Genomic DNA, 13,660 nt, shown 5'->3' on the forward strand with positions numbered 1-13,660 from the left:
TATAAAATTAAATTTTATAAAACAAAATAACAAAACATGATGATAACTCACTAAGTAGAAATGAATGAGGAAGTTATTTACAAAATCTATAAAATAGAAAAAACAATGTAAAAATAAGCTCAATGTTACAGGTCTGTCAATGAGCTCAAGAGAAAAACAGAACTTGGCTGTCAATGAACACACTTCAAGAATCTGTTTACATATCTTAAGTCCCTGCTGGTGCTGTTCACCTTCTGCTAGTGCACTAAAGTCATCTGCCTTAGCTAAGACCATATGTACAAAGCAATTTAAGTTTGTTGGAGTCAGTGATCTTGGACACTTAAAGTCCATCTCTGTTAGCCGGAACTCTCCAAGGCCCAGGATTGAAATTGGCTCGGATTTCTTCGAGGCGTATTTTCTGAAAATTCCAGAAACTGCATTTTCACTGGTCTGAGCAAAATCCGAGGATAAAATAATTATTCGTGATTTTACGGGAAGTCTCCAAGTTTTTCTGTTCCGAGTCTGGGAACCAATTCCAAGGTTAGGTTAGGTAGCAATTTCCAGAATCTTCCCATTGACTGGAAAAATTTCACATCATCCATGACACCAAGAATTATTTTTTCAGTATTGGTGAAAGGTGAATAGTCAGCTGTATCTCCAACTGTAAGTGAAAATAGTAAAGGCATTAATATTGTGTTAGTTAAATTTGTGAATTTTTCAATACTGTATCTTTATTTATGAGGGTTACCGGTAATATTTATAATTTTTCAACACCTACATATTCTGGGTAATTTGTCTGTTGAAATAATAAAAACAAATAAATTTTCAATGGAAACTCAGATTTTTTCAGTTTCATATACAGTACAGTACTATATTGTTCAAGCATTTCCGACTTACGACCATTTCAACTTACGACCTGGATGTCGGTCCCTAACCCCGTCGTAAGTCGGGGAGCAGCTGTACATATATATACTGTACAGTATAATATGACCTGATAGGCTGACCTGTGATACAACCTTACAGTGTTAGTGCTTGTGGCCAGAAGAGGTCATTGAGCCCTGACGTACACGTCTCTCGCTGCTTCCCACGCCCCAGCCATCCTCCTGACTCGCCTTTACTGTACTACCGCCTGGGAAGATATTGGAAGCATAATGTGTTGTCTAATGGTAGACCCTGCTGCCATGTGTGACCAAGTCCCAGGTTGATGATCTGACTTTCTGCCTCGTTTACACACAATTGCAGGGTCTCAATTGTTTCTCTTGCTATTGACAACACAACGTACATATATCGTTTCTCACTAATCTTTTTTTTTAATTTCGTTATGGTTCCTGATTATTATTATTATTATTATTGTTATTATTATTATTATTATTATTGCAGTATTTTCAGTATTATTATTATTATCATAATTATTTTATTTTTATTTTTGTATTTTTTATAATAAATTTTACTTATCTGAATTATTATTATTATTACTATTACTATTATTATTATTATTATTATTATTATTATTATTATTATATTATTATTATTATTGTTATTGTTATTACGTTTTCGCCTCCCGGGCTCTGATGTGGGTCGGTGACCTGTGTCCGGGTGGGCTAGTACCCGTAAAAAAAAAAGTAAAAGGGGGAGGGGGGGTTATTGTTTAGATTTAGTCAATGTTTTATCTGGTGTGATTGTGACAAGAGAAAGATTATGTTTATTGTATCAGTGAGGGAGCTGGAACCTTCTGGTACACTCGTACAATTGTTATCTACTTCACCAATAAAAAGGTGACCACAGCCAGTGGGAGTCTATAGCTGTGGTGACTACTGTACTGTGCACCATACTATATAGCTGTGGTGACCACTGTACTGTGCACCATTCTATATAGCTGTGGTGACTACTGTACTGTGCACCATACTATATAGCTGTGGTGACTACTGTACTGTGCACCATACTATATAGCTGTGGTGACTACTGTACTGTGCACCATACTATAGCTGTGGTGACTACTGTACTGTGCACCATACTATATAGCTGTGGTGACTACTGTATTGGTGTGCACCATACTATATAGCTGTGGTGACTACTGTACTGTGCAATCTACCATATAGCTGTGGTGACCTCACTGCACAGGCAATCATACTAGAGTATAGCTGTGGGTGACTACTACTGCACCATACTATATAGCTGTGGTGACTACTGCACTGTGCACCATACTCATAGCTGTGGTGACTACTGTACTGCGCACCATACTATAGCTGTGGTGACTACTGGTACTGTGCACCATACTATATAGCTGTGGTGACCACTGTACTGGTGCACCATACTATATAGCTGTGGTGACTACTGGTACTGTGCAATTCATACTATATAGCTGTGGTGACTACTGGGTACTGTGCACCATACTATATAGCTGTGGTGACTACTGTACTGTGCACCATACTATAGCTGTGGTGACTACTGTACTGTGCACCATACTATATAGCTGTGGTGACTACTGTACTGTGCACCATACTATAGCTGTGGTGACTACTGTACTGTGCACCATACTATAGCTGTGGTGACTACTGTACTGTGCACCATACTATATAGCTGTGGTGACCACTGTACTGTGCACCGTACTATATAGCTGTGGTGACTACTGTACTGTGCACCATACTATAGCTGTGGTGACTACTGTACTGTGCACCATACTATATAGCTGTGGTGACTACTGTACCAGCAATCATACCATAGCTGTGGTGACTACTGTACTGTGCACCATACTATATAGCTGTGGTGACTACTGTACTGTGCAATCATACTATAGCTGTGGTGACTACTGCATGTGCACCATACTATAGCTGTGGTGACCACTGTACTGTGCACCATAATATATAGCTGTGGTGACTACTGTACTGTGCAATTCATACTATAGTTGTGGTGACTACTGCACTGTGCGCAACTACATCATAGCTGTGGTGACTACTGTACTGTGCACCATACTATGTAGCTGTAGATTACTGTACTGTGCACCATACTATAGCTGTGGTGACTACTGTACTGTGCACCATACTATAGCTGTGGTGACTACTGTACTGTGCACCATACTATAGCTGTGGTGACCACTGTACTGTGCACCGTACTATATAGCTGTGGTGACACTGTACTGTGCACCATACTATAGCTGTGGTGACTACTGTACTGTGCACCATACTATATAGCTGTGGTGACTACTGTACTGTGCACCATACTATATAGCTGTGGTGATTACTGTACTGTGCACCATACTATAGCTGTGGTGACTACTGTACTGTGCACCATACTATATAGCTGTGGTGACAACTGTACTGTGCACCTTTCTATATATTGGTGGACTGCAGTGAGCTGTGGTACAGACCTCAGCATCTCTCCCTGAATTTTTTATTTTTTTTAAGTACATCTGTAATTAGTTTTATTTAAAATTTTCTTTTGTTATAAATAATTTGATGTAAAATAATACAGGACACATTTTTTTACCGTTCCTTCCATCCAGGTCTTGGTCACTTATGATGTGTGTGTGACTGGTCCTCCCTCCACCAATAGGGTAACCCTGGTGTGTACTGCCACATCACTGTTTAAGTTTAAGATTTATAGAGTTAAAAATCTTTTGGTTGGAGAACATATTTTTTATAATATAGGTTATGGGTAAGAAATATGGAATCTGAAATTCATTTTAGTAAGGATTCTCCTTATGGACGCTATCCCAAGAGCATATGATGTCCTTTATCACTCGTTAACCATACTGCAACAAATGTAGTCACCCACAAAAGTGCTGTTGCCGCTCCATCAATACCAAGAGTCACACCGAAGCAGTAAATATTGATGCATTATTCTGTCCATAAATGGTTCTGTGTCTTGGAGTTAATGGTTCAGGAGGAGAGATGTGGGTGACTGTATGTGTACTGTCATTGTGGGTGACTGTATGTGTACTGTCATTGTGGGTGACTGTATGTGTACTGTCATTGTGGGTGACTGTATGTGTACTGTCATTGTGGGTGACTGTATGTGTACTGTCATTGTGGGTGACTGTATGTGTACTGTCATTGTGGGTGACTATGTATACTGTCATTGTGGGTGACTGTATGTGTACTGTCATTGTGGGTGACTGTATGTGTACTGTCATTGTGGGTGACTGTATGTGTACTGTCATTGTGGGTGACTGTATGTATACTGTCATTGTGGGTGACTGTATGTATACTGTCATTGTGGGTGACTGTATGTATACTGTCATTGTGGGTGACTGTATGTGTACTGTCATTGTGGGTGACTGTATGTATACTCGTCATTGTGGGTGACTGTATGTATACTGTCATTGTGGGTGACTGTATGTGTACTGTCATTGTGGGTGACTGTATGTATACTGTCATTGTGGGTGACTGTGTATACTGTCATTGTGGGTGACTGTATGTATACTGGGTCACATTATGGGTGACTGTATGTGTACTGTCATTGTGGGTGACTGTATGTATACTGTCATTGTGGGTGACTGTATGCATACCGTCATTGTGGGTGACTATGTATACCGTCATTGTGGGTGACTGTATGTGTACTGTCATTGTGGGTGACTGTATGTGTACTGTCATTGTGGGTGACTGTATGTGTACTGTCATTGTGGGTGACTGTATGTATACTGTCATTGTGGGTGACTGTATGTATACTGTCATTGTGGGTGACTGTATGTATACTGTCATTGTGGGTGACTGTATGTATACTGTCATTGTGGGTGACTGTATGTATACTGTCATTATGGGTGACTGTATGTATACTGTCATTGTGGGTGACTGTATGTATACTGTCATTGTGGGTGACTGTATGTATACTGTCATTGTGGGTGACTGTATGTATACTGTCATTATGGGTGACTGTTGACTCACAATTCGTTTCTTTGTCATCTGTAATGTTATTAAGATTTTCTCACTGACTGACACACATGGTATTCTCTACAGATGGGGGACCGAGGCAGAGGTCGGGGCAGGAAGGGTCCTGGAGGAGGTGGAGTGTGGGGAAGCTCCAAGAATGACACGAGCTCCTCAGCCCCCAGTGAGGGGTTTTGGGCACACAGTCCCTCCACTCACCACCGTCCACCAGCCCCCAACAAGCCTGGTGGCAAGAAAGGCAACATTCAGTCCTCGCAAAAACCAGTTCACACAGAGGAGGAGACGAAGTTGGTCCATAAATTTTTGTTGAGTGTAACTGAATCATGTAACTGCACTGTAATCTGTACACAAAGTTTGTCCGGTACAGAATGGTTTTAAGTTTGTAATTTTGAGGAGGTTATTCGCATGACTAGAAACATTCTTGTATTGACTACATCTAGAAGGCAACATTCCTTCAGATCCTTGCTGTAACACAATTGTTTTAGTTAAAAAAAACTTGTGTTTATACCAGTTACCTATGTTGCTGTTGCACACTTGCTTCACTAAATGTTTTATCTCAACAGATGACTTGTTCACCTCAACAGTAGAGACACCGTGACACAATCTGCGACTACATTAAATATACTACAGTATTGCTAACATATTCAGTGGTTCATGGGCAAACTGTCTCTTTTGTCGATATTTATTGATAATTATTGTGGCACTTATCAGCTTACGAACCTTTTCGAGAGTTGTTCCCTTCTTTGTTGTGACCTTTGTTGTCTAATGGTAGTACAGGAGGAAAATTGCTATACTGCATTTGTTAGTGAGGGTCACAGTAGATAACACACTTCTCACATCTGTCCTGGGCTGGGGATTGATCCCAGGATGCGGCTCTACATTCATTTGTTCACAGTTTTTTCATCATTTTATCAGGTTAATTGGTACATCCAGCTGCTCTGAGGAAAATTGCAGAAGCTTACTCACATGACTGATGTTTGTCAGGATGTCATACCAAACCACTGAGCACATAAGGAAGTGCAAGGCTCCAACCAAAGCTTGAACTTCTACTATTGTTAGTGTACAGTATTTCTGTCTCACTTCTAACAGTGTTTCTCTTATTTCATTAAACTGAAATCTGATAGCCTCTGTGCTTTCCCATCTCAGTTCATTGAGCGATTGTGTTGCTGCTGAGGAAAAAGTAGAGTTACTGAACATAACCACAGTAACCAATGGCATCAAGTGAAAGTTTTGCTGCATCAGCTGCCACCAGACTCGGTGTGTGTGTGTGTGAGGTCCACAAGGAACAAGCACAGCTGCAGTAGTTTTGGTTCAACACCTTAGTTTTCCCTCTCATGTTTGAACCATCTTTGTATGGTTGTCCTCAGCTGTCATCAAACACAACACAGTATTCAGCTCTTCAAGCTTCTACAAAATGGAACTTGGCAATTAAGTCCGGTTGTTTCTTGTACAGTACTGTACTGTATTGTACTGTACTGTATTGTACTGTACTATATTGTACAGTAACTCACTTAACTCTCGCCAATATGTCAAGGGTTTGAGCCTCGGCCCGGACACATGTGAGAAAGGTGTTGTGACCCTCACTACTAAACACCACAGGTTTCCTCCTGTACTAACACTGGATAGACCAACCAAACGGCTAGTAAGCTGATAAGTGGCCAATATGATATCAATGAAATACCGTACTCTTTAATTTCTGGCATCTGTAGTGACACTTGTTATTATGAGTGACATGTGTTTCTGGTGGCTAACATCTGGGGTGCAGACCAGTAGGTTCTAAACTCCCAGATCTGTGACACAATGATTTGTTCTGAGTAGTGAACATGTCCAGTGTGTTGTTCCATTATTGGCTTGTACAAAGTGTGTGAAGAGCCCCAGAGAGCAAGGTTTCTTTCAGCAGTGTCAGTGTACCCTGTATATCTCAGGTTCAGGCATTAACATCTACTTAGCAATATTATCAGTGTACAGCATAGTCTTATATTTACCAACCACTTCAGGAATAGTTCACTAAAAGCAACATGTTCAGTGTTTATTATTTAACAAGTGTGGAGTGTCTGACAGTAACCAACGCGGCAACTAAGAGTGTTTGTCAATTAAGTTTTGTCTGCCACTTGGTCTTTGTACAATTTGCCACTCCAGACACTTGGCCACTGGTTACTTTAATAAAACTAACTTATAAAACCTAACCTAACAAATTTTAACATAGCTGACTAATCTTATAGATCAAGTCCAGCTTTACTAAACTCAATACTGTGTGTATTGATCCTTTACTGCTGGTCAGTACACGTGCCGGGCAACAACTGAATGGCCAGTAAGTGAAATCATGCCAACGTAAAGTTATTTTTGTTGCCTCGGGCGAGTGGGCGTATGGCAATTTCCATCGCTGTTAATGTATGTTTTATGTTCCTTGTATTCCATTTTTTGCAGAGTTGGGGATGTGTTAGGGAATCTATACTCATTCTTTAGTTGGTATGAATGAATTTTTAATAAGAACTTAAGGATTTTCTTTGATGTGTGGTAATAACCTTGGTACTGTATAAGCCAGCCTGGGTAGTTACAGTAAATATATGAGTCATAATTTCTGCCATAAGACTGATCTCCAACAAGAGTGTTTTAACAGGTGCACACTCTTGATACCCGGACTCACTCTTAGGTACACAGCTCAGTACAGTATTGTAAGGACCTGAGATTCTGGGAGTTAAATTATTGATTGTTATGCCCCACGTAACATCTGTACCACACCACACAACATCTGTACCACACTACATAACACCTGTATCACACCACATAACACCTGTAACACCACATAACACCTGTAACACACCACATAACACATGTACCACACCACATAACACCTGTACCACACCACATAACACCTGTACCACACCACATAACACCTGTACCACACCACATAACACCTGTACCACACCACATAAGTTGCTTGCATTTTCGCGGCCAGGACAGGGAGCCATTCGTTCTAGAGACACTAACTTCTTTTACTATACTGTACCTGTATGGTGTACTGTATGGGACGGAGTTGACTTGAGGAGAGACTCACACATTTTTAATACATTTGTTTATGATTATTTGTGAGAGGATTTTCCCATTATTATTTGTATGAGCTTCAAAAAGTGTTTTTCTACACACACACACACACACACACACACACACACACACACACACACACATGTACTGTATATAATATTGGTAAAAGAAATAATTGTCCAAAGATCAAACACATAAAGGGAATACCTATACATTTTTTTGCACACAAGTAAAAATGCCCCCGTCCCACCCCCCCGTCCCACCCTGCCCCAGTCAGCAAATGTTATTCACAGATTTGGCTATTTGTGGCCATTTTGAGAACCTAACCCCCGCAAATTTGAAGGGCCTACTGTATGTTGTTACTTGTAATGAAACTGGAAAAATCCTTAAAATACTCTACGTGTATGTGGGAAGTGAGTGTGTTGAGGCAGTGGATTATGGCTGTAACTGCATTGCTGCAATCCATATAGATATGACAACACGGCATACACATAGCTGGTCCAGCGTGAGCCACACGTGTTTGAGTCAGCTGAACTGTGTTTCACTGGCCAGAGGATGGTTTGAGTGTGGAAAGAGCCATTTTTGGTACATAAAATATGTGCTATTGTATTTTATTATATACCTGTACTATGTAGCAATTTTAATGTGGCAGCTCATCACCATTGAGCGTGGTATTCAAACTTACTATTCTTGCCAATTTTGGAGGAATTTTTATTGTTATTATTATTCATTTCTGTGTCGGTTAATTAAATCTACCCGAGATTCTACCGTGTGTGTATTACATAAAGGTATATACCTGCACATAACGACATTAGTACTATACCTCATGTACAGTGCTATCATAAAAGGGTTCAGATCAGATATGTATGTAGCAAATTTTGTCACGCCGGCTGACCTCTCCATTACCACCACTGTGTCTAGTGGGTTTGTGTTACAGTCTAAGGTAATTGCTCTCGCCATGGATCTAAACCCTGGTGTATTTGCTATCCTACATAAATCATAACAAAATACATACAGGTACTGAAGCCCGTTCTTAACACCAAGGTACATATGACAGGTACCCGTTTTACACATAACTCCTGTGTGGTAAATGAGATCCTTCCCAGGACTAGTTCTGCGTCTGGCATCATTAGGTCGCTTAAAGTGGCATCTGTGAGCACCTCAAATAGCACCATCATTTTCTCCTATCCTGATGTATGGGATGTTCAGAGGTTCATAGGGGAGGTTGCATAGTCACCCTAAGCATTACCCACAACACCAGGTGGGTTCCTCAAAGTAGAGCACTGGTTGCTGTGTCAAGCATTCCCTCCGACCTCACTGGTCTTCCTCTGCTTGCAGGAGTGTACACCTGTGTGGATGAGATGTGGAGCCCAACTGAGTGTAATTAATGTTTACTGGCCTAATGGGCTTTTGTATTACCAAGCAACGTTACAAAATTTATTAATTAGCTTTTTATACTAACCACACTAGGCAAGGCTTAAAGATGTATATAAAATACTAGATAACCCTCTTAAGTGTAGCTCCAGCTGTAGTGCACTGTGTATGAGCCCTACTGAGCCTCGTGCCTCACACAATAGTCCTAAGGCTGCCAATGCTAAATTTTCACCATATTTTTATTCTGGCTCCCACACCTTCACTTTCTTATATATTGTGACTTTATGCCTTACAGTTACATGCCTTAACCTACTTCAGTAAGTGTCTCGTTTGTTAGGTTCTGGGTAAATTACTTTGGCTCTCTCATTACCTCAAAACTGTAGCCAAACGTTCAAAGGCCTTGATTCTTGGCTTGGGTATATCTCCTTCACTTTAATCTGTATGTTTGGTTCATTTCCTCACACTTTGGACTTGTTTAACACGTTCATAGGATTTTTGAATCATTACACTGTTCGTGGCTATTTGTCACATGAGGTAACGCTGTGTATTAAGCTCACACCGAGGGACATAAGATTTTTTTCCATGGGTCGGTTCCAACATTTGACTTGTGTCTGATGCATTTATCCTCTTTCTAGATCATTGTTTTCATATATTTTCATCTGGCGTCTGAGGTAACTATGTTTACTAATCGTACGCAGAGGTAAATACCATAACCTTCTGACACGGTCACACTTATTCACTATAGTACACTAATCCATATCAATCGGGCCTTCCCAATCGTCATATGGATACCTTGAGTTCTCCCTTAATACTATCGGTACACACACTTAAGATCATATGCATTGACATTGATATAAATCAACATACAGCATACGAATTACCCCTTTGAAAAGTTTACCTTGTTCTGTGACACTTCAGTAGCTCGGTGAGTTTGAATGTTATGCAACTGTAATATGAATCAAAAGAGATTATAGAGACCAGTACTAATGTACGCAGTACATCTGTACTTTGCCTGGGCATATTTTTCAAGTTCTTAACAGATTAAATCATTTTGCCAATGTTTAGCACGGCTCTGGACAGCTTGCCTCACATGACGCACTTGTTAGCACTTGAAATTGATGCCCCATTTGGTCTTTGTTGGGTAATGGATATAAAAACCTATTCATTTCTATGGTATTCGTGAGTAATGTTGAAAAATACAGTAGAATATGTCTTTTTACACCCTTACATGTTATCAAAAAATATTTGTTAAAAAAAAAACAATTGCCATAAATGGTTGTTACCAGTATATTTTATTGCAAACTTTACAAGAATTACCGAATGATTTCATGAATAATGTGTGACATATTATATAATTATTCACTTTAAACTACTCTCCACCTCTCAACGTACAGGGCTGGGGAGAGGAAGTTTGCCGCTGCCTGTAAGGAGATCCAGGACTCCGTACAGCGCTACATAGCTACTCACCAGTTTGAGGACTCAGAAGATGATGATGAGGAGGAGGATGAAGAAGACTTGGAGGAACATGGCATTCTTGGTTAGTATAGAGCAAGTCTTGAAGGTATAGGAACTGTCAGTGAGACAGAGTGGTGTGGGTTAGGTGTGGCTATTGTGTGTGTTAGAAGACGACCAGGTTGGTGATGCATGCGTTAATTTGGGGAGAATAAAGGCGGTGTAGATAGTCCTCAGCTCTGGCGTGGGTGCCCCAAGTGACCTGAGTCGTCGTAGCATGTAGAGTCGGTACGAGGCAGCCTTGATTGTGTTGTTTACACGGGCCTTTCTGTCCAGTTTGTGGTCTATGGTAACACCCAGGAGTTTGGCAGACTGCACCAGCTGGAGAGGATGGGCACCCACTGTGACTACTGGAGCTTGCACTGGAGTGGTGGCGGTATTGACGTGCATGACTACGGTTTGGTGTGGTTGATGGTGACCTTGTTCTCCGTAGTCCATGCCTGTAGCCTGTCCAAGGTGCCTTGTAGCGATGAGTAGTCCGGTGAGGTGTTGTCCACTGTAACCCCCACAGTGCAGTCATCCACGTACTTCCACCTGTGAGTAGTGTCCGATAGAGAGTCGTTGATCAGGATTAGGAAGCACAGTGGTCCCATCTTGGTCCCCTGGGGAACACCGCAGGTGAGGTGTTGGAATGTGGAGACAGAACCCTGGTACCTCACTGCCTGACGACGCTCACTCAGGATATCAGTGAGCCATGAGACCAGGTTGGTGGGCAGCCCTAGTGCAATGGGCTTGTTGATAACAGTGCAGTGATCATCAAGGTCAAAAGCCTTCTTGAAGTCAACAAGGGCAACGGCCAGTGATGTCAATTGGGGTCGTGGAGCATTTGGATTTAAATTTCAGGAGTTTGTTGGCAATTTCAAATGGTTAAACACTGGGAGGGGGAAGGTAAGTAAGCCGGGAGGAGAGTGAGGTCAAGACTGGGTAGGGTATCACATGTGGTATCAAAGTGGTTATTAATTATCTCAGCTGCCTCCTCACTAGGTAAATGAGAGATGAAAGGAAGTGTGGGAGACTGACGGTTAAGACCACAGAGATCTTTTACCTTAGAGTACCACTGACTGACTGATGCCGACCTCTTTGGCTGTGCACTTTCCTGGGATAATAAGACGTCTTGGCTGACTTGATTTCCCTGATGACTTGGTTATGTAGACTTTTGTACAGGCGGTTGTTGGTGTAGTATGCCTTGTTACGCTGCTCAATTAGTCTTTTGTTACGGGGTGTAATCCACGGGACAACATCGGGATGGATCCTCAGTGTCTTGGCTGGAAAGAAGTGGTGGTAGGCTTTGGTGATAGTGTCCAGGTAATTATCCCACTTGTTCTGAACATTGTATGCCGTGATCACTTCAGTCCAGGGATACCGGGTCACCCATTGTCCGAAACGCCGCATGGCAGAGTCAGGGGTAGGTCGGTAAGTCCTGGTGGCTGGGTGGTCGTGAGATGGTAGGTGTAAGTGACCACAGTAGAGACAGGTGGGTGCTCCGCCCCATGGGAGGCAGCGGCTGGGGGGGAAGGTAGTGGTTGCCGAGATCAGTCATGATGAGGTCCAGGGTGACATTGCCATGTGTGGGAAAGTCTACTATTTGTGTAAGGTGGAGGTGTTGGGTGATGTCACTGATGTCTAACTCATTAAAGTCACCGCATATCACTAGTTTAGCACATGGAAATCTGGATCTCAGGGAGTCAGCAGTGTCTATTATATGAGTAACCAGTACAATGGCTGTTGGTGCGTGGAGGGGGGGGGTGATAACAAACACAAACAATGACAGAGGCAAGCTGGCGGGGGTGGGAGGTGGGAGTGACCTGAACCCATGAGGCTTCTACATCATCAGGTACATTAACACCTAGGAGTGATGGTTTGAGGTCACTGCGACAGTACAGCACTACACCACCACCTCTCCTGTCCTTTCTGAGGTGGTGAAATAACTCATAGATTTCTATGGCACAGATCTCAGGAACAATTTGCCACGCCTCGGTAATGTGTGTGTGTGTGTGTGTGCGTGTGTGTGTGCGTGCGTGCGTGCGCAACACTGTAAGTAAAATGGGTTCTCTGTATTAAATTAATGTTGATAGAACTTGGTTGGATATTTTTTAGTTAAGATCTTGGGATAAGATTGCTGCATTATCTTGGTTTGTCAACTTGAATCACTGGTATCTCTTCATAGTTATCCAAAGGGAAATATTAGAAAAGCACAACGAATTTGGTAGTTAGGCAAAAAATGCATTTGTGTTTGTTGAATTGATCCAAATGTTGGCTACCATAGACAAGTTTCCAGCAGAAGAAGAGTGAAGTGAAAGTGTGCATTAGTAACTCACAGGCGTCCCTTAATCAGTCCGTTCATAAAGTGTGAACTTACCGGCCGGTCACATTAGGGTCAGGGACGAGACTGTTCCTACCGCTACCCCAAAATGATCGCCCCTATAAGACCGGGTCAGGTTTTGTATGCTGTTCAGGAATGCACCGAACACTACAGTAACTGGACTAGCCTGAACAGTTGCCAGATTGAACCTATAAACACTCCCTCAAAATCTTGTGTACGTAACATGATATTTAAAACAGATCAAGACCCTGAGTTAATTCTTCTTTAACTAGTGCAGTAGACAACAGTGATTGAAGAGAGTCCACATGAAGATTATTATTAGTTGAGTGAAATGAGATTATAGTACACTCACTCCAAATGGTATCTTTACGGAGGGGGTCGATGAATTTCAAAATGAACACCTTGACTCCCGTTGTTTCGGGAGAGTTGTTAAAATCCTTCATCCGTTGTGTCGTGTTGTCTCTCACAAAATCGTTCAGGTACTCGTTTCATTCAGCAAATATATACAGTGTAGTTAAGACACACATGTACAGTCAGTTAA

General features: G+C 41.6%; 1 protein-coding gene across 1 annotated transcript in view; it reads left to right on the plus strand.

Annotated features, from left to right (window-relative positions):
- The window catches only part of LOC121875656 (NF-X1-type zinc finger protein NFXL1-like), a 49,490-nt gene that overhangs the window by 2,537 nt on the left and 33,293 nt on the right, over nt 1-13,660 (plus strand). The window contains 2 exon segments of the mRNA XM_042380278.1: nt 4,935-5,152; nt 10,679-10,821. Of these exon segments, the coding sequence (XP_042236212.1) occupies nt 4,935-5,152; nt 10,679-10,821 (361 nt within the window).

The sequence above is a fragment of the Homarus americanus genome, unplaced genomic scaffold, assembly GCF_018991925.1.
Source record: "Homarus americanus isolate GMGI-L3 unplaced genomic scaffold, GMGI_Hamer_2.0 scaffold22250, whole genome shotgun sequence".
NCBI lineage: Eukaryota > Metazoa > Arthropoda > Malacostraca > Decapoda > Nephropidae > Homarus > Homarus americanus.